At 55.6% G+C, this 17,223-nt stretch overlaps 1 protein-coding gene, 1 long non-coding RNA gene and 8 other non-coding genes across 11 annotated transcripts; 9 read left to right on the forward strand and 1 right to left on the reverse strand.

Moving 5' to 3' along the window:
- Positions 1–1,882: 1,882 nt before the first annotated feature.
- Positions 1,883–12,616, reverse strand: ZBTB37 (zinc finger and BTB domain containing 37). The gene is made up of 5 exons (XM_056108593.1): positions 12,526–12,616; positions 11,839–11,982; positions 8,711–9,670; positions 3,531–3,630; positions 1,883–2,377 (listed from the first exon to the last, which is right to left on the reverse strand). The coding sequence occupies exons 3-5, from the start codon at positions 9,634–9,636 to the stop codon at positions 1,889–1,891; spliced, it is 1,515 nt and encodes a 504-aa protein (XP_055964568.1). The 5' UTR covers positions 9,637–9,670; positions 11,839–11,982; positions 12,526–12,616; the 3' UTR covers positions 1,883–1,888.
- A 479-nt stretch (positions 12,617–13,095) lies between these two features.
- On the forward strand, positions 13,096–13,177 carry LOC130017844 (small nucleolar RNA SNORD74). The gene has a single exon (XR_008791457.1). It is a non-coding gene; the product is annotated as a small nucleolar RNA SNORD74 (small nucleolar RNA).
- Positions 13,178–13,199: 22 nt separating this feature from the next.
- On the forward strand, positions 13,200–16,338 carry LOC130017809 (uncharacterized). Of its 2 annotated transcripts, XR_008791448.1 has the most exons (10): positions 13,200–13,287; positions 13,475–13,503; positions 13,714–13,769; positions 14,224–14,255; positions 14,454–14,495; positions 14,770–14,818; positions 15,070–15,101; positions 15,287–15,334; positions 15,819–16,085; positions 16,262–16,338. It is a non-coding gene; the product is annotated as an uncharacterized LOC130017809 (long non-coding RNA). The 2 variants fall into 2 exon arrangements; XR_008791447.1 differs by having other exon boundaries at positions 13,209–13,287; positions 15,819–16,338.
- On the forward strand, positions 14,087–14,151 carry LOC130017839 (small nucleolar RNA SNORD77). Its single transcript, XR_008791452.1, has one exon. It is a non-coding gene; the product is annotated as a small nucleolar RNA SNORD77 (small nucleolar RNA).
- LOC130017836 (small nucleolar RNA SNORD44) lies at positions 14,325–14,387 on the forward strand. The gene has a single exon (XR_008791450.1). It is a non-coding gene; the product is annotated as a small nucleolar RNA SNORD44 (small nucleolar RNA).
- Positions 14,625–14,691, forward strand: LOC130017840 (small nucleolar RNA SNORD78). Its single transcript, XR_008791453.1, has one exon. It is a non-coding gene; the product is annotated as a small nucleolar RNA SNORD78 (small nucleolar RNA).
- Positions 15,140–15,221, forward strand: LOC130017842 (small nucleolar RNA SNORD79). Its single transcript, XR_008791455.1, has one exon. It is a non-coding gene; the product is annotated as a small nucleolar RNA SNORD79 (small nucleolar RNA).
- On the forward strand, positions 15,381–15,464 carry LOC130017837 (small nucleolar RNA snR60/Z15/Z230/Z193/J17). Its single transcript, XR_008791451.1, has one exon. It is a non-coding gene; the product is annotated as a small nucleolar RNA snR60/Z15/Z230/Z193/J17 (small nucleolar RNA).
- On the forward strand, positions 15,893–15,970 carry LOC130017843 (small nucleolar RNA SNORD47). Its single transcript, XR_008791456.1, has one exon. It is a non-coding gene; the product is annotated as a small nucleolar RNA SNORD47 (small nucleolar RNA).
- On the forward strand, positions 16,122–16,193 carry LOC130017841 (small nucleolar RNA SNORD81). The gene has a single exon (XR_008791454.1). It is a non-coding gene; the product is annotated as a small nucleolar RNA SNORD81 (small nucleolar RNA).
- Positions 16,339–17,223: the final 885 nt, after the last annotated feature.

Below are 17,223 nucleotides of genomic sequence, written 5' to 3' on the forward strand. Positions count from 1 at the left end.
CCGTCCTCCCGCCTTTCAAGTTTGGCCCTTCTGAGGGAGCCAGCGAACTGCTGGCCTCCCAGACAGAGCCTGGCGGTATCAGACACCAGCCCCACTCCTCAATTTCTTTGCAATCACCCAGGCCTCTGCAAAACAATCCTTTAAACACCTACCAACTTAAATACGCTGAAACGAAGATCAAAACAAAACAAAAAGGAGGTCCCGCTCAGTCCAGAGAAGCTGGAGGTGTCTTCTCTTTTCTCTCTGCAGGGCTGACCACCGCAGACAGCTCCCCAACCCCCCCACTCTGCGTCCAGACAGGGCGTTGTAAAGCGCGACATCATTTGGTAAGTCCTTTCTGACCCTCAGCGCTGGATTAAGAATCGCAGAAATACCCAGAATTACCACAAAGGTCCCTTGACAGGTTCCAAAGCTTCGGAATGATTAAGTAACCAAACCTGATCACAATTGATCCCTTGGTCGTTTATTGCAACGTGTCTCTGCTGTGTGTGTGTGTGTGTGTGTGTGTGTGTGTGTGTCCATACGTGCATGTGTCCGTACGTGGCGTGTGTCCGTACATGCGTGTGAGGTTCTGGTCAGTGCCCTGTAGTGTACTGTTAAAAAGTGAAAAAGTGAAGTTCTTGGAGTGGCCAGCCGCTTACGTGTAGGCTGCACAGACATGAGACGATTTAGTGAGGTTCCTCGAGGGGACTAAAAATAGAAACTATCACACAGGTGGAAGGGATGGACCGTGGGAGAACCAAAACGTTGAATTTCTTTCACCACAACAATCGCGTGGGGGGGGGGGGGAAATCGTGTTTAAAACATCCTATAAAAGTTATCAAACGGGAGGCCTGTGGCTTTAAAAATACAATACAGGCTCTTTTTTTTTTTCCTTCTTTTCCCTTTTCCTGGAAAGTGACAGTTTGGATGGACGATATTGCTGTGACGGGGACCCAAGGAGCCCAGAGCCGGGATGAAGCTTTGGTAGTCAGCCTGGACACGCGACTCCACCCGGACTCCAGCCCTTCACTCCCAACGCCCAGAGAACTCCCCCCCACCGAGCCTCCTGACACCCCAACTCCGAGCCGGGCTCTGAGGGGGGAGCAATTCTCGAAACAGAAACAGTTCCCATTCCCACACCCCTCCCTGTCCCCATCCCCCAGGGACCACACTCACGAGGGCAAATCAGTCAGCAGGTGGGTCTGCCTGGAAGCTGGGGCTGTTCCTTCCACTTCCTGTTGTCTAAAGTGCTTCGAGGTGTCACTTGCCCACCAGGACACTTGCCACGGTGGCGGCCGGCAGACCCCGTCAACAGGCTGAATAACAGGTGTGTTGTCTGGCCAGAGAACCGCACAATCCCTGTCTTAAAATGCGTCGCTGTGGATTCCGGCTGGGAAGGCGGGTTGGGGGGTGGTGGTGGTGGGGGGTCCCTCCTCCACGGGGGTCCTGAATGGCTCGGCTGATTCCAATCAAGGCTCCTTCCGGGGGTTCCGCAGACCTTGGGCCAATGCCCTGACCGTCACCGGGACGCGATAGACCCAAGTACAGTGTTCAAACAGGTCTGCTTGGGGAAGAGACTGTTGGTCAGTGTTTCATTACAAAAAAACCCAACAAACAAACAAACAAAAAAAATCGTGGGTTTTTTTTTTTGTTTTTTTTCTTCTTATAAAGTTAACAAACCAAGGCTGTTGATCCCTGAATTCGAAGGTTGATTTGCTTATTTTTCCAAAGTGTGAGGTGGGGGGGACAGACGTGGGCGGGCGGCTGCTCCCTTAGATTGGCGACACCCGCGTGGCATCCGGGCGCGGGAGGTGGCGTTTTTTTTTTTTTTTTTGTGAATCGCAGGACCAGCCCGTGACCTGGGCGGCCCAGAGGGGAGGGGGGCCGCCCCCTCCCCGGCCACGTTTCAGTCGGGGCCGGTGGTGGACACCGAGCCCGACGCCGTCTCCCCGGCCCCCACCGGCTCCTCCTGCGACGGCGACTCCTCGTCGGCCTGTCCCCGCGACGTGACGGTGGTCTCGGGGGAGATGCTGTGGGCGCCCTCGAGCGTGACGCAGCCCGGGTGGTTCTTGCGGAAGTGCTGGTTGAGGATGGCCTGGAAGGGGAAGCTCTTGCCGCACACGTGGCAGTGGAAGGGCTTGTTCCCTGTGTGCTTGCGGATGTGGTACTCCAGCTGGTCCTTGCGCGTGTACTTCTTGCCGCACATGCGGCACACGAACGGCGTGATGCCCATGTGCAGCCGCATGTGCCGGTCCAGGCTGCCCTTCTGGTTGAAGGACTTGGCGCAGTAGATGCAGGTCAGCCGGGGGTTGTAGCGGAACCAGCGCTCGGACACCTCCTGCTCGCGGAGGTACTCCACGTAGCCGCTCACGCCCATCATCGCCGACTCCTCCACCTGCTCCGGTGGGGTGCGGGGCAGGGGGGTGGCAGGGAAGAACAGACAGTAAGCAGAGGCGGGGAGGAGAGCCCGGTGGTTAGCGCGCATTCTGCTTTTTAAGGTTGGGATTTTTTTTTTTTTTTTTGCTTTTTGAGTACAACCCGGTAATGCACAGGGGTTACTCCTGGCTCATACACTCAGGAATTACTCCTGGTGGTGCTCGGCGGACCCTATAGGATGCTGGGAATCGAACCTGCGTCGGCCGCATGCAAGACAAACGCCCTACCCGCTATGCTATCACTCCAGTCCCTATCCTTTTTTTTTTTTTTTGGCTCTTTGGCTCATACCCGGCGATGCTCAGGGGTTCCTCCTGGCTCAGCACTCAGGAATTACCCCTGGCGGTGCTCAGGGGACTCTACGGGATGCTGGGAATCGAACCCCGGTCAGCCTCGTGCGGGACCAACACCCTCCCCACTGTGCTATGGCTCCAGCCCTTCTGCTGGCTTCTAGCAGCGGCCAACAGGAAATTAATTGCTCCCAGAAAATAGAGATGATGGACTGAAGCAATAGTATAGCGGGGATCCCTGAGTGCAGAGCCGGGAGTAAGCCCTGAGCACCACCAGAGCCCGCAGTAAGCCCTGAGCACCACTAGGAATGGTTCCTGAAGGCTGCTAGGAGCAATCACTATGCACTGAGCCAGAGTGAGCCCTGAGCACAAAGCCAGGAGCCAGCCCCGATCACGGAGCCAGGAGTCAGCAGTGAGCACAGAGCCGGGAGTCAGCGCTGAGCACAGAGCTGGGAGTGATCCCTGAGCACAGAGCTGGAAGTCAGCCCTGAGTGCAGAGCCAGGAGTCAGCCCTGAGCATCACCAGGAGTGATGCCCAAGCACAGAGCCTGGAGTGATCCCTGAGCACAGAGCCAGGAATCAGCCCTGAGCATCACTGGGCGTAAACCAGTAAGAAAGAACGAAAAAAAAAAGCAGAGATGATGTGGGGGCTGGGTACGTGGCTCAGCGGGGAACACGCTTGCCTTGCACATGGCTGACCCGGGTTCGATCCCCAGCACCCTCCCCGCACCCCGCCCGGAAACATGCCCCAAGAACCGTGGCCAAGCAGAGGTTGATTTCCCAAAGGCACACGGTGGCGGTCGCCTCCCTCACTGGCCCACGTACCTGCGAGCAGGGCTGCTTGGGCTCGTCCATTCTCCCCGGAGACTCGCTCCTGGCACGGTGCCGCTCGGTCAGGGTCACCACACTGCCGGAGGGGCTGAACCTGGCAGGGGAGAAGCCCGACACGGCGCTCAGGAAGAGGACTATCACACGATTCAGGCTGGCACCGGGCGAGAACTAAGTGTTCAAAGTAAGGACAGGGAGATATGCAGCAACCTCTCAGTAGAGTGGGTGCCAGGAACGTCTCCATGCGTCCCAGCCCTGAGATTTTCGCAGCCTCTCCTTCCTCGTCCTTCCATCTCCGTATGTGGTTTGTAGTATCCGTATTGCAAACCACAATGCCCAAAGGGGGGGGGGGGGGAGAGGGAGGAGGAAGAGAAAGAGAGAGAGAGAAAGAGGGAGAGAGACAGAAAGAGAGAAAAAGAGAGAAAGAGAGAGAGAGAAAGGGGGTGAGAGAGAGAAAGGGAGAGAGAGAAAGGGAGAGAGAGGGAGAGGGAGAGAGAGAGACAGAAAGAGAGAGACAGAGAGAGAGAGAGAGAGAGAGAGAGAAGAAAAGTTCCGCCATAGAGGCAGGCAGGGGGTGGGGATGATGGGAGAGACCCTGGGGACCCTGGTGCTGGGAAATGTGCCCTGGTGGAGGGACGGGTGCTGGGACACTGCAGGACTGAAACCCAACCATGAACAGTTTTGTTTGCAAGGGTCTATCTCACAGTGATTCGATAAAAAAAAAAATCTTGGGAAAAAAAGAAAACGAAAAAGTGACTGGGGTTGGAGCAACAGGCAGAGGGGAGGGCATTTGCCTGATACGCGGCTGACCCAGGTTCGATCCCCAGCATCCCAAAGGGTTCCCCAAGTGCTGCCAGGAGTGATCCCTGAGTGCAGAGCCAGGAGGAACCTCTGAGCATCGCCGGGTGTGACCCGAAAAGCAAAAAAATGAAAAAGTAACTGGACTTAGCCGTGAGCACCTACCTGCCTTACGTGAGGCCCTGGGTTTGGTTCCCAGCATGACCCCCGCACCCCACGTAAAAAAAAAAAAAAGGTAATTACATTCCCCTCTATGCTATACCCAAGGAAAGGAAAAGAAAGCCAACTTGGGGCTGGAGTGATAGTACAGCAGGGAGGGTGTTTGCCTTGCATGCAGCCGACCCGGGTTCGATTCCCGGCATCCCACAGGGTCCTCCGAGCACCACCAGGAGTAATTCCTGAGTGCAAAGCCAGGAGTAACCACTGTACATCGTCGGGTGTGACCCAAAAAGCAAAAAAAAAAAAAAAAAAGAAAAGAAAAAGAAAGCCAATTAATGATCCCATCCCATCAGTATAGGACTTGAGTAGGGCATCTGCCTTGCACATGGTCAACCAGGGTTCGATCCCCATCATCCCATAGGGTTCCCCCAGTCCACCAGAAATGACCCCTGAGCACAGAAACCTGAGTAAATCATGAGCGACACCAGGTGTGGCCGCAAAACAAAAAAACAGAATCTGATCTAGAGTAAGAGTTCAGGGGATCAGGTAGAGAGATAACACGGGAGTTTAGATACTTGCCTAGCACGTGGTGGACCCCAACTGTATCCCTGGTACCCCGTATGGTCCTTTGAGCCCCACCAGGAGTGCTCCCTGAGCACAGAGCCAGGAGTCAGCCCTGACACCAGCGGGTGTGACTCAAACACCCCCCCACCCCCACCACATAAGGGCAGATTCTATCCCAGTAAATTTAAGAAATACAAAACAACCCAATGCAGAGATCGTATGACTTGGTGAAGCGCGAAGGCTAAATATAAACTCCTCTGCTTGCATAAGTACTGGGAGGTCGTGTAAAAATAAAGTGAAACTGGGTCAATCATTTTTCTTTTTTTTTTTTTTGCTTTTTGGGTCACACCCGGCGATGCTCAGGGGTTCCTCCTGGCTCATGCACTCAGGAGTTACTTCTGGCAGTGCTCGGGGGACCCTATGAGATGCTGGGAATCGAACCCAGGTCAGCTGCGTGCAAGGCAAATGCCCTCCCCGCTGTGCTGGTGCGCCAGCCCCGTCAATCATTTTTCTGTCCTCCATAGGAACCCTCAGGCAGTACTGGGGCAAGGGGCCGCGAGGAATGCTGGGGCTCAAACTCTGGTCCTCCCAAGCGCCACGCACTTGCTCTGCCCTGTGCACCCTGATAATTGAGTTTCTTTTACATCACTACGAGGGTCCGTTTTCCTCCAGCTGGGAGGGCAGAGCCAAGTTTGCTCTCCAACATCTCACAGGCTCCCCACCAGTGACCCCTGAACACTGTGGGGTTCGGCCCCAGAACTATTTCAGAGTGTTGGGGCAAGTTAGAGATTAAACATCTCTGCACACGGCTGGAGCGATAGCACAGCGGGGAGGGCGCTGGCCTTGCACACGGCCGACCCGGGTTCAATGCCCGGCATCCCAACCAAGCACCGCCAGGAGTAATTCCTGAGTGCATGAGCCAGGAGGGACCCCTGAGCATCACTGGGTGTGATCCAAAAAGGGAAAAAAAAAAACCCTACCAAAATATCTTTGCACTTCAGCTGCTACTTCCGGCCCAAGTCAAACACAACACTGCGGTCTCAAACACTGCCCATCCCAAGATCACCAGATGGAGAACTCTTAAACCAAGCCAGAAGGGATGGTAGATTCTCCCAATTTCTGTGACTCACATCATGGCCAACCCGAGTTCAATTCCTCTGCCCCTCTCGGAGAGCCCGGCAAGCTACCGAGAGTATCTCGCCCGCCCGGGAAAGCCTGGCAAGCTCCCCGTGGCGTACTCGAGATGCCAAACACAGTAACAACAAAGTCTCACAATGGAGACGTTACTGGGCCCGCTCGAGCCAAATCGATGAACAACAGGAGGACAGTGACAGTGACAGGTCCCAGATGTACGTCCGGAGGTAAACCCAAGTCACAGCTTCTTTAGCTTTCATCGATCACGGTCAACTTTTTTTTATTTTTCCTCTTTGGTTTTTGGGCCACACCTGGATGCTCAGGGTTTATTCCTAGTTCTGGGCTCGGGGGACCCTATGGGATGCTGGAGAATAGAACCCGGGTCAATCACACGCAAGGCAAAATGTCCCACCTACCCGCTAAACTCTTCAGCCCTTTCCAAACGTTTTTTATTTTTTTATTTATTATTATTATTTTGCTTTTTGGGTCACATCTGGCGATGCACAGGGATTGCACAGAGGTTCCTCCTGGCTCTGCACTCAGGAATTATCCCTGACGGTGCTCGGGGGACCCTATGGGATGCTGGGAATCGAACCCGGGTCGGCCACGTGCAAGGCAAACGCCCTCCCCGCTGTGCTATCACTCCAGCCCGTTTTTCTTATTTTTGGGACTGAAGAAATAGCACAGTGGGTAGGGTGTTTGCCTTGCACGCGGATGACCCGGGTTCAATTCCCAGCATCCCATAGGGTCCCCCGAGCACCAGCCAGGAGTGATTCCTGAGTGCAGAGCCAGGAGGGACCCCTGAGCATCACCGGGTGGGACCCAAAAATGCAAAAAAAAAGTTTTCATTTTTAAGATACCATGATTTACAAAACCGTTCCTCATCAGCAGCACTGTCCTCCTGTTGTTCATTGATTTGCTCGAGCAGACCCAGTAACGTCTCCATCGTGAGATTTGTTGTTACTGTGTTTGGCATATCAAATATGTCACGGGAGCTTGCCAGGCTCTGCCATGCGGGTGGGATACTCTTGGGAGCTTGCCGGGCTCTCCGAGAGGGATGTAGGAATCGAACCTGGGCCGGCCGTGAGGTCATCAAATACAGACTAATTTTAGAAGACAAACTGCTCGGCCACTGTACATCCCCTGGCTTGGAGCAGGGCAAAGTGGAACTCCCCAAGGCCGCATATCCGTGGTGAGGGCATACCCGGGCAGGGCAGGCGTGCCTGGGTCCCAGTAGAAGCTGTGCCCCCTGCATGGCATCCAGCGCCCTGGCAGTGACAGGTCCCAGTCTGTTTTGTCTTTTGGGGGCGCCCCCCTCCCCCCCGTGGCTGTTCTCAGGGCTGACTCCTGGCTCTGCACTCAGGAATCACTCCCGTGGTACTCCACTTGACCTAATGGGATGCCGGGGATCAAACCCCGGTTAGTACCTGCAAGGCAAACGCCCTCCCCGCTGCCCTATCGTTCCAGCCCCGATGGGGCCAGTCTGATCCATGGGAGGGTCTGACTTAACCCGAGTGCTCAGGGCACGGTCCCTTGGGGAGGACCAAGCGCTTTCCGCTTCTGGAGAAGAATGTGACTCTAGCTTCCTCAGGGTTTTGTTTTTTCTTTATTTTATTTTTTTTTTTTTGCTTTTTGGGTCACACCCGGCGATGCTCAGGGGTTCCTCCTGGCTCTGCACTCAGGAATTACTCCCTGGTGGTGCTCAGGGGACCATATGGGATGCTGGGGATTGAACCCGGGTCGGTCCGTGCAAGGTAAACGCCCTACCTGCTATGCTATTGCTCCAGCCCCTCAGGGTTTTGTTTTTGTTTGGGGGCAACACCTGGTGATGCTCAGAGGCTACTCTTGACTCTGCACTCAGGAATCACTCCTGGTGGGGCGTGTGGGGGCGACGGGGGGGGGGGAGGGATTATCCGGGGTGAATCTGGGTCAGCTCCGTGCAAGGCAAGCACCCTCCTCACTGTCCTATCACTCTGTCCCCCCTTTTCTTTTCCTTTCTGGGGTCACACTTGGCAATGCACAGGGGTTACTCCTGGCTCTGTAATCAGGAATCACTCCTGGCGGTGCTCGGGGGACCCTATGGGATGCTGGGAATCGAACCCGCATTGGCCGCGTGCAAGGCAAACGCTCTCCCCGCTGTGCTATCACTCCAACCCCATCACTCTGGCCCCCTTAGAGTCAACTTATTCTGCCCAGGCACACGGGATCAGGCACGTGGGGTCAGGCAGACATTCCTTTTCTCCTTTTTGGGTCACACCCAGCAATGCTCCCGGCAGAGCCAGGCAAGCTCCCCGTGGCGTATTGATAGGCCAAACACAGTAACAAGTGTCACAATGGAGACATTACTTGGCTCGTTCGAGCAAACCGATGAACAACAGGAGATCAGTGACAGTGACAGTGACCCAGCAATGCTCCTGGCGATGCGCGGGGGACCATCCAGGACGCTGGGGATCGGACCCGGGTGGAACGGCGAGGGCCTGCCTGCTGGTGGCCCACGACAACGGGCCGAGCGAGCCACTCACCTGTCAATTTCGCTGCTGGTGGGCCGCGCCACCTGGGCGCCGGATGACCCCAAGGCGTAGTTCTCGGGTCCCACGGAGCTGGGCCCGGTGGTGTCGATCACCATGGCTGTGACCTCCTCGGCGCTGCTGCCGTCCTCGCCCGAGGGCTGGTTCTCGGGCCCCAGCCACTCCTCCAGGTTCTCGGTCTTGATGTGCACGGTCCCCAGCACCCTGACCTCGCCGTCGCTCCCGACCCCGCGGTCGGCCACGCCCGTCTCCACGTACCACTGCCCGGCCCGGTTGATGCGCAGGATGGTCTCGCGGCTCTCCACGTCCGAGCTGGGCTCGATGATCTGCGGGCTGGTAGACTCCTCGGGGGGGCTGAGCTCCCGCACGTCCAGCAGGCCACCGGCCTGGCCCCGCCGGCCGCACTGCGGGGTGTTCAGGCGCGGGCTGAGGGAGCGGCCAAGGCCGGGCGTCCGCCGGGGGGACTCCGGGGGTGGCCGCTCGGGGTGCTTGGTCCGCGGTTGGCCCAGCTCGGCCTCCACCTCGGCCACATTGATCTTGAAGTGGATGCCCTCCAGGATCTGCGTGCACTTGTCGATGATGTGTTGCATCTGCAGGAAGCTGGCGGCCGTCAGGTAACTGATGATGTCGGCCAGCTGCAGGCAGATGCGGCCCGTGTAGCAGAAAGACAGGAGCTGCTCGAACACCGTGGGGTTCTTGATGACGGAAATGGAGACGGTGTTCATCTCGGTCAGCGACATGTGGTCGCGGAAGTAGGGCGAGCTGGCGGCCAGCACCACCTTGTGGGCCCGGAACGCCTGGCCCTGCACGTGCACCACGATGTCGCAGAGGCGGCCCTGCATGCGGAGCTGGTTCAGGTGGCTGAGGACCGAGTTACTGAAGTCCGGGATCTCCAGATGAATGTTCCCTCCCTTCTCCATGGTGGGGCCTGGGTGTGGAGGCAGGCATTCAGCCCTGCAGGAAGAGAACCCAGAGTCGCGTTAATGCTCGCGGTTCCCAGCCCCGGGAGTTCGCAGAGAAAGCGCGAATACGGGGCCGGAGCAGCGGGGAAGGCGTTTTGCCTTGCACACGCCCGACCTGGGTTCGATCCCCGGCATCCCATAGGGTCCCCAGAGCATCACCAGCAGTAATTCCTAAGCAAGAGCCAAGAGGAACCCCTGAGCACTGCTTACAAAAGCCAAACAAACAAAAATAAGAAATGTAGAGGCTGGTGCAAAAATCAAGCATGCGCATAGCTGACCCGGATTCGATCCCTGGCATCCCACCGGGTCCCCTGAGCACTGCCAGGAGTGATCCCCAAGCACAGAGCCCTGGGCATTGCTGAGCGGGTGACCCAGCAACAATAAATACAGCATCTAGAAGGCTCTCCAGGACGCATGCTTCCTTAAACACGTATCTCCACTTGCTTCCCTGTTTCTTTGCTTACTTCCACGCTGAAGAAGCCCATGCTCTCTCTTGAACATATACTTCTCTTTCTCTCTTTTCTTTTCTTTTTTTTTTTTTTGATGTTTTTGGTTGTTTGCGAGCCATGCCTTATGGTCCTCAGCCAGGCTTTTGATGACGGAAATGGAGACGGTGTTCATCTCGGTCAGCGACATGTGGTCGCGGAAGTAGGGCGAGCTGGCGGCCAGCACCACCTTGTGGGCCCGGAACGCCTGGCCCTGCACGTGCACCACGATGTCGCAGAGGCGGCCCTGCATGTGTTCAGGGACTCCTCCAGTGGGGCTGGGGGACCACATGGGACACCAAAATTGGAGATCGAACCCTGGTAGGCTGTATGCAAGACAAGCGCCCTACCCACTGTATTCGCTCTGGTCCCTCACACATCTTTCTGAGCAAGTTTCGTTTACAAAAAACTATCGCGCGTCACAAAAAAGAGAAGGAAAGAAAAAAAAGAGAAGGAAGGAAGGAAAGAAAGGAAGGAAGAAAGAAAAGAAAGGAAGAAAAGAGAAAGGAAGAAAGGAAACATGCACTTAAATGTCAAAAGTTCCCCATCAAAAACTTCCTCCTACTCAGAAGGAAAGCTGTAGCAACAGGCATTTCAAGTTTAGCAAGAAAATGCAGTTAACACCATAAAGGAATTGCTGAGGATTCTAAACTTTAAAGCCATGCTTCGATTTTTCTGTTTTTTTCTGTCTTAAACTTTAAAACCAGGCTCTGATTTTTTTGATATTTCTGATGCAGCATCAGAATATACTGGGGGTGGGGGGAGAATAAGGATGTGAACTTATTATTATTATTATATTTTTTTGCATTTCCACATTGAATACAGACAACTTTTCTTTGGAAGAGGAAGAAGCTCTTTGAATAAATGCGATTATATCCATATAGGTTGCTTAGGTAGACCTGTTCTTTTATTACACGTTGCATGAATTATGTTTAGCGTTTCTACAGGGTCTCAAAACTGAAAGTAAAAAGCCATTATTTCTAAGTTTGAGTCGGGTGGCGGAAGCCAAATAAAAAGGCCTTTGATGTCAATCCCTGATACAGGTTGGGAATATATCTGAACCCACCAGGATTCAAACCAGGCATCAGCAAGATGCCAAATTCATTCTTCCAATCGGGAAAGGCTAGGGAAATGTGCCTCCATCGAAATTCAACGTTGGCGGACCTCAGGGGCCAAAGATACTTTGAGCCTAAAGAATTCTGTAGGGGCTGGAGCGATAGCACAGTGAGTTTGCCTTGCACGCAGCTGACCCAGGTTCGATTCCCAGCATCCCATTAGGGTCTCCCAAGTCCTGCCAGGAGTGATTCCTGGGTGCATGAGCCAGGAGTAAACCCTGTGCATCGCCGGGTGTGACCCCAAAAAAAAATTCCCTAAACTGATTTTTTTAAAAGGGTATTTTACCAAGATGCAGCTCAGACACTCAGCTTCTACCAGTAACCCCATCCTCAAGTCTTGAAAGCGTTGCTATGGTCTGCAGAGAACCCAACAGAACAAAGTGCTCGCATTCATTCCTGATCGAGGTATGACATCCCAGTTACTGAAGACCTCCAGCTCCCCCCCAAAAAGTTCTGCCTGGCATTTGCACTACAATGAGGGGGGGGTGTGGGGAGAGGGGGGTGGGGTGGGGGACACGTACAACACGCTGCGTTCGAGAACCAACTTTAGCCAATCTGACCTTTTTCCAAAGCGTTTTTGTCTGTTTGGCAACTTTTACTCCAATAAGTGCCTCGGTCCATGCCATCCTGAATTTCAGATGTTCTAATTTTGGAGCCTAGTAAAAGTCTGTCTCTAGCGTCGGCACCGGACGAGGGGGTGAGAGCTGCAAGAGGCGGGGGAGAATCGGGGATCCGCATGGGGGCTTGGCCACTGGGGGGGGAGGGTGGACGGGTGGAGAGGGGGCCGGGTCCCCCCCCACTCCCGAGCGGCCGGCCCTGGGGTGCCTGCAGCGCACCCGCGGGGGAGGAGGGGGATGGGCCGGGAAGGGGGCGGCGCCCCGGGAGCGGGTCCAGGCTCCAGCGGAGGCGGGCGGGGAGCTGGCCCGGAGGTGGGTGTGTGCGTCTGGGTGTGTCCAGGCGCCCTAGGGGGGGAGGTGGGGACGGGGACGCCCACCCCGGGGTCCTGAGGGAGGGGCCCGGCGAGGGGGCGGGTCCGGCCGCTGCGCCGGGCCGGGGGGCCGAGTAGGTGCAAGGTTCCCCCGAGTGCCCGGAGTCGGAGAGAGTGGGGGGGGTGGGGGTACAAGGACCTGATCGCCCCCGAGGTGGGGGAGGGGAGGGGAGCCAGGCTGCGGCGATCGCGACCCCCGGGCTGGGCAGTCGGACGGGGGCGTGCGGGACCCCGAGCCAGTGCGGGAGCAGCAACCTACCTCCGGGGGTGGAAATGGGCCGGAATGGGCCGGAACCCCGTCCCGGAAGTGAAACCCCCCACCTCCTCCCCCGGAGCGGGCGACGTGCCGGAAGGAAATCGGTCACCCTCACGCCGCCCCCCGCTCCCCTCCCCCAGCGCGCCGCGGCCCGCGCGCCCCCTCCCCTCGGCTCTTCCTCTTCGGCGGCCGGGCGGGAGGCGGAGCCTCGCGTCACGTGGTGGTGGTGGTGGCGTGGGGGGGGCAGTCAGGCCACGCCCACCACCCGCGGGGCGTGGCCTGAGGTGGGCCGAGGGCCGGGGGAGAGGAGGCGGAGCTAAAGCCCGACGCCGGCGGGAAAGACGCGTGCGTCATGACGTCACGGCGCGCGCCCTATATATAGGGCCGCCGGGCCGCCATCTCGGCCTCTCTCGGCGGCAGCGCGGCGCGCGCAGGTTCGTCTCCCTCCGCGGCCGGGACGCGGCTCCGCGGCCGGGACGCGGCGGATGGTCCCGCCGGGGGTCGCGCGTGGGGGTTGGGGCCCTCCCGAGGCCGCGAGGGGCGCGGAGGCGGCCGATGTCGGGGGATGCGCGGCCGCCGCCGCGGTGATGAAGCTCGTGTTGGTAGGGACATCCGAGACGGCGCTGATGAACGCCAACGGCTCTGAGGGCGGCGCGGGTGGGCTACGGGGGTGGACGGAAGGGGCAGGCGCCGGCGACCCCTTGACTTGAGTCTCTTTCCCTCCCCCACCCAGGAGCAGCCGTTGGCGAGCAGCCCCCGAGGCGGGTGAGTCGCGGCGGGGCGACGGGGACGCGCGCAGGGCGGCGCGGGCGCGCCGGTGATGACGCAGAGTAGTGGGCAGAAGGGATTTCTGAGAATGCTGTTGTCTGAGGCCTGCCGGGGCCCCTGGGGGGTCGCCCCGCGCGAGCGGGAGCCCCTCCTCACCGCCTTCTACCCTCCTTCCCTCCCCCAGCTCCGATCGCCGCGGGAAGCCTTTGCCCGGTGAGTGGCGGCAGCCCGGGGTCAGCGGGCGGGCTGGCGGCGCCGAGTGATGACGTCATATTTGCTACTCTTGACCGTGGGGGTGACGACACGTCCTACCACCGTTTTAAAAAGCTGAGGCGCCGGGTGCGAGGCGCGCGGCGGTCCTGATGGGTGCGGCGCCGGCGCTGACGCAAGTGCCGTTTCTCTCGATTTGCCCCCCACCCCCAGGTCGCCAGGTGTAGGCGTCATCGCCGCCCCTGCCCGCGATGGATGGGGGCCAGCAGGTGAGTGAGAAACGGCTGAGGAAGTCGGTTGAGGTGGCGGGCGGGGGGGGGGGTTAGTTGCTTAGTGTTTTGCTTTGCAGTTTGGGTTCCACGTGACTCGGGGTGCTCGGGGGACCATATGGGTTGCTAGGGCTCGAACCCAGGTCGACCACGTGCAAGGCCAACGCCCGCCCCTAGGGTCCGGGCTTGATTATTGCCTCGAGGTTCCACCTGGCAGTGCTGAAGGGTCCGTCCTGGGTTGGGTTTGCAACGGGTGCTGGCTCTGGATCTCTGGATCGGGAGGCGGACTTGCATCTGAGTGCCCTGGGCAGAGGCAGATACGATGATGGTTGCATAGTTCAGCAGATTGGCTGTGAAGAGATGAACCATGTCTGATGTATCTGGACAGAATGACGGGCGGCCTGCACGCGGCTGGCAGGGTCCCGTTAAAGCCCACTCTCCCACTTTTTTCTAGGCTCTGCATAGACATGGCTGGAAGACAAAGGAGTAAGTGAAGTGGGAGTGCAATCAGGGTGGCTTCCCGGTGGCGCTGGGCTGTCTGTCCTTTCCAAGCAGCCTGTATGATGATAAGCAAAGACTGACTCGAAGTGTGAAGGTCTTATTAGCTCTACCTGACGCGAAGCTTGAGGCCTCCGGGAGGGGAGACCCGGCTTGCTTGCCACTCAGGACCGCTCTCTTTTCTAGGTGGGGCTGACTGGCGACGTATCCGGGCCATCCCACGTTCTGGTGAGTCTTTTTGGTCTCTTTAAGTGGCAAGAGCGTCTTTCGAGACACTGCTCCACATACTGCGGGCTGAAATGCTGGCTTTCCCACGGCTGGTGCATGTGGGCTTGGGCGTGTGCTGAACGGGGTTTCTGTTAATGATGTTGATCAAATGTCTGACCTGAAGTGTGAGCCTGTAGACAGACCTAATGCTGAACTGACCCTGTGGAGGCCGTGTCCATGGCAAGGGCTGGTGACTGTTATTTTGGTGACTGACCTGTCATTGCTTTCATTTTAGATCCTGGTAAACGAAGATGAGGCTACACCTTTATTGGGATCGTGTGTAGGTAAGATGGTTCTTACTCCTTCACCTCGTGGTTATTTCCTATAGGTGCTTGTCTCTTTCATGGAATACATCCACAAGTAATCGTATCATACTTTGCATGTAGCAACAAGTTGTTTGGGGGCTAATCCTAGCAGTACTGCAGGCCAGGGAGGAAGGGGGCATGGTGTAAACCCCTGAGCCTTTCTTGTGCGAGGTGGGTTCAGGATCCCATGTGTTGCATACTGGATCACACATAGCTTTCTCATTTTTTAGGCGAAGACGTTAAAGACCATCGATGAAGGAAGGTTAGTGTTTCATTAATCTTACTATTTACTACATTTGGTGCTGTTAGTGATGATTTTCTAAATACAGATGGGAATCTCTCTGAAAAAGAGTGAAGACTTTACAAATAACCTGAAACAGTCTTTGGGGTGTCGTAAAGATCTGCCTATCCCAGCCTAGTGTTCTAAGTGAACCTAAATTTCCGCAGGTGTGAAGTGTGAAGCTGGCCATCCGGTGCGGAGCCGGGCCCTGACAGGTACTGCACCTGAGGCTGCTTCATTGGGCCGCGTGACCGGTGGGAGCCGATACCATGATGATCACATAGTTCAGCCGATGAATAGTGACGAGCACTATTAATAGTCTTTCGCTCCTATCTGATGTATCTGGCTACCACCACTCAGTTATACAGCTTGACAGCAGTGTTAGGCTTTTATTATGCAATGAAGACCTTATTTTTAGGGGTAAGGGCTGGAGGTGCTGGGGGGAGAGGGCGTTGCTGATGTAGAGTCAAGGGTGTGGCGAGTTCTTTGAGCTACTTCCCTGAGAAGTAATTTTAGATTTCTAGGCTGAATCCGAATCAGCTGCATATTTCCCTGCACAACTTCCAATGCAAGGCTAGTTCTCAAAGGGCCAGAGAAGCCAGGGCTTTCTACTTGGAATGCCTTACATTTTTTTGCATAGAAAAATACTCTTGCTCCCAAAATCAAGTTTCAAATGAGAACCTTTCTGTTTCAAAACAGGGAGATCATCTGTTTCCGTGAAGAAATAGCAAGGCAAGTCAGTAATTTGGTGTGTTTGTGAATAATCAGAATGTAACCAGTGATGTTATGATTCTGCCAAATGAAATAGAATGATATCACTCATAAAACCGTTCCATTTTTATGCTGAGGTTACTTGACTTGTATTAGGAATGCACTTGTTTCTTCCCCTTTAGTAATTAGGTGTGATGTTCACTTTTCAGGCATGCTAGAGCAATGAACCGTTGAATGCCGTGGACCATTGGACAGGTGAGGCTGCATACTGTCAGGGACGTGGATTTCTTCTGGAATATATGATGATCTCAACTTGAACTCTCTCACTGACGACTTGATGACAGCAAATGATCTGATATTCTGCATTTAAAAAGTACCATTCAATTTGAAATACAGAAAAGCAGTTCAACTTAGTTTTTTGTTCTTTGTAGGGGTCCGAGTGGATCTTAAGGATAAAAATCTGACCTGGATAAAAGTCGCATCGAATCTTAATAAACTTTGAGCAATCTGCCCAGTGTGTCTGCTCATCAATGTGAAGGTTTAAAAGATTGGCCTCCCTGTGCTGTTCTTTCATGCTTTTCCATGCTTTTCCTCAACGCTAGCCAGTTTGATAGGCAGGCAGTGCATTACTGGTTACAAGCTATCATGCAATTTGATGCTTGGTTCCATGTACAGGTACTTAACTCAGGGTGTCCAGTCTGCTGGACAGCATACTGCATTTTCTCTACGAGCAGTATGCAGGCATGAATGGGCCTTGGCACTGACCGAAGCAGGTGGGGTGCATTGGTTCAGGATGTCAGCCCACACCTGGTGTGCCAGGGCTGCCCTGATCTTCACAGCCTGACAACAGAAACATGGTCACTACTGCTTTCATGGTACTCGCACACAAGGCAAACACCCCACTATAAATTAAAAGCAAGGCAGGCTGCTATAACGGTTTGTACTAAACATAAAGCAGCATCATGGCTCTCCAGCATTCTTTTGTCTGCATTATTTATGACTTTAGGGATTTGTTCCTTTGGTTATCCCTTCCTAGCACTCAACTCCTGGTGGTGCTCCTGAGGGTTGATGTGGGGTTCCTTGCTATTAGCCTCCACCCCCCAGCTGTTTCCCTGCTCTCCCTGAAGCATGCAGTGAAGCACTTGTGCTACATGGCGTGCAGCATCCCAACAAAACCAGCAGACCTGCCAAATTGCAGGGACTCAGCACATTTGTGCCACCCTCAAACCACACCTTGAAAAACCTCAGTTTTGCTCTGTTGGTGCCAAGGGTAATTGAAACAGGGCTGGGAAGGCAGTGGCTTGAGGATCAAAGGCTGGCTCTTGCACATAGCATCCTAGTATCCTTGCTCTGCCCCCAGATTCTAGGACCCCGGAATTGGGTGAGGGCTGAG

This window comes from Sorex fumeus, unplaced genomic scaffold, assembly GCF_029834395.1.
Source record: "Sorex fumeus unplaced genomic scaffold, SorFum_2.1 ptg000226l, whole genome shotgun sequence".
Taxonomy (NCBI): Eukaryota; Metazoa; Chordata; class Mammalia; order Eulipotyphla; family Soricidae; genus Sorex; species Sorex fumeus.

What these genes read in the sequence shown, in the direction of transcription:
- ZBTB37 (XM_056108593.1), bottom strand. Translation starts at nt 9,636, where the DNA reads ATGGAGAAGGGAGGGAACATTCATCTGGAGATCCCGGACTTCAGTAAC. An exon ending in ACCAGCAGCGAAATTGACAG is followed by an intron (nt 3,631 to 8,710) that starts GTGAGTGGCTCG and finishes CTCCCCTGCCAG; the next exon opens with GTTCAGCCCCTCCGGCAGTG. An exon ending in CCAAGCAGCCCTGCTCGCAG is followed by an intron (nt 2,378 to 3,530) that starts GTACGTGGGCCA and finishes CCACCGGAGCAG; the next exon opens with GTGGAGGAGTCGGCGATGAT.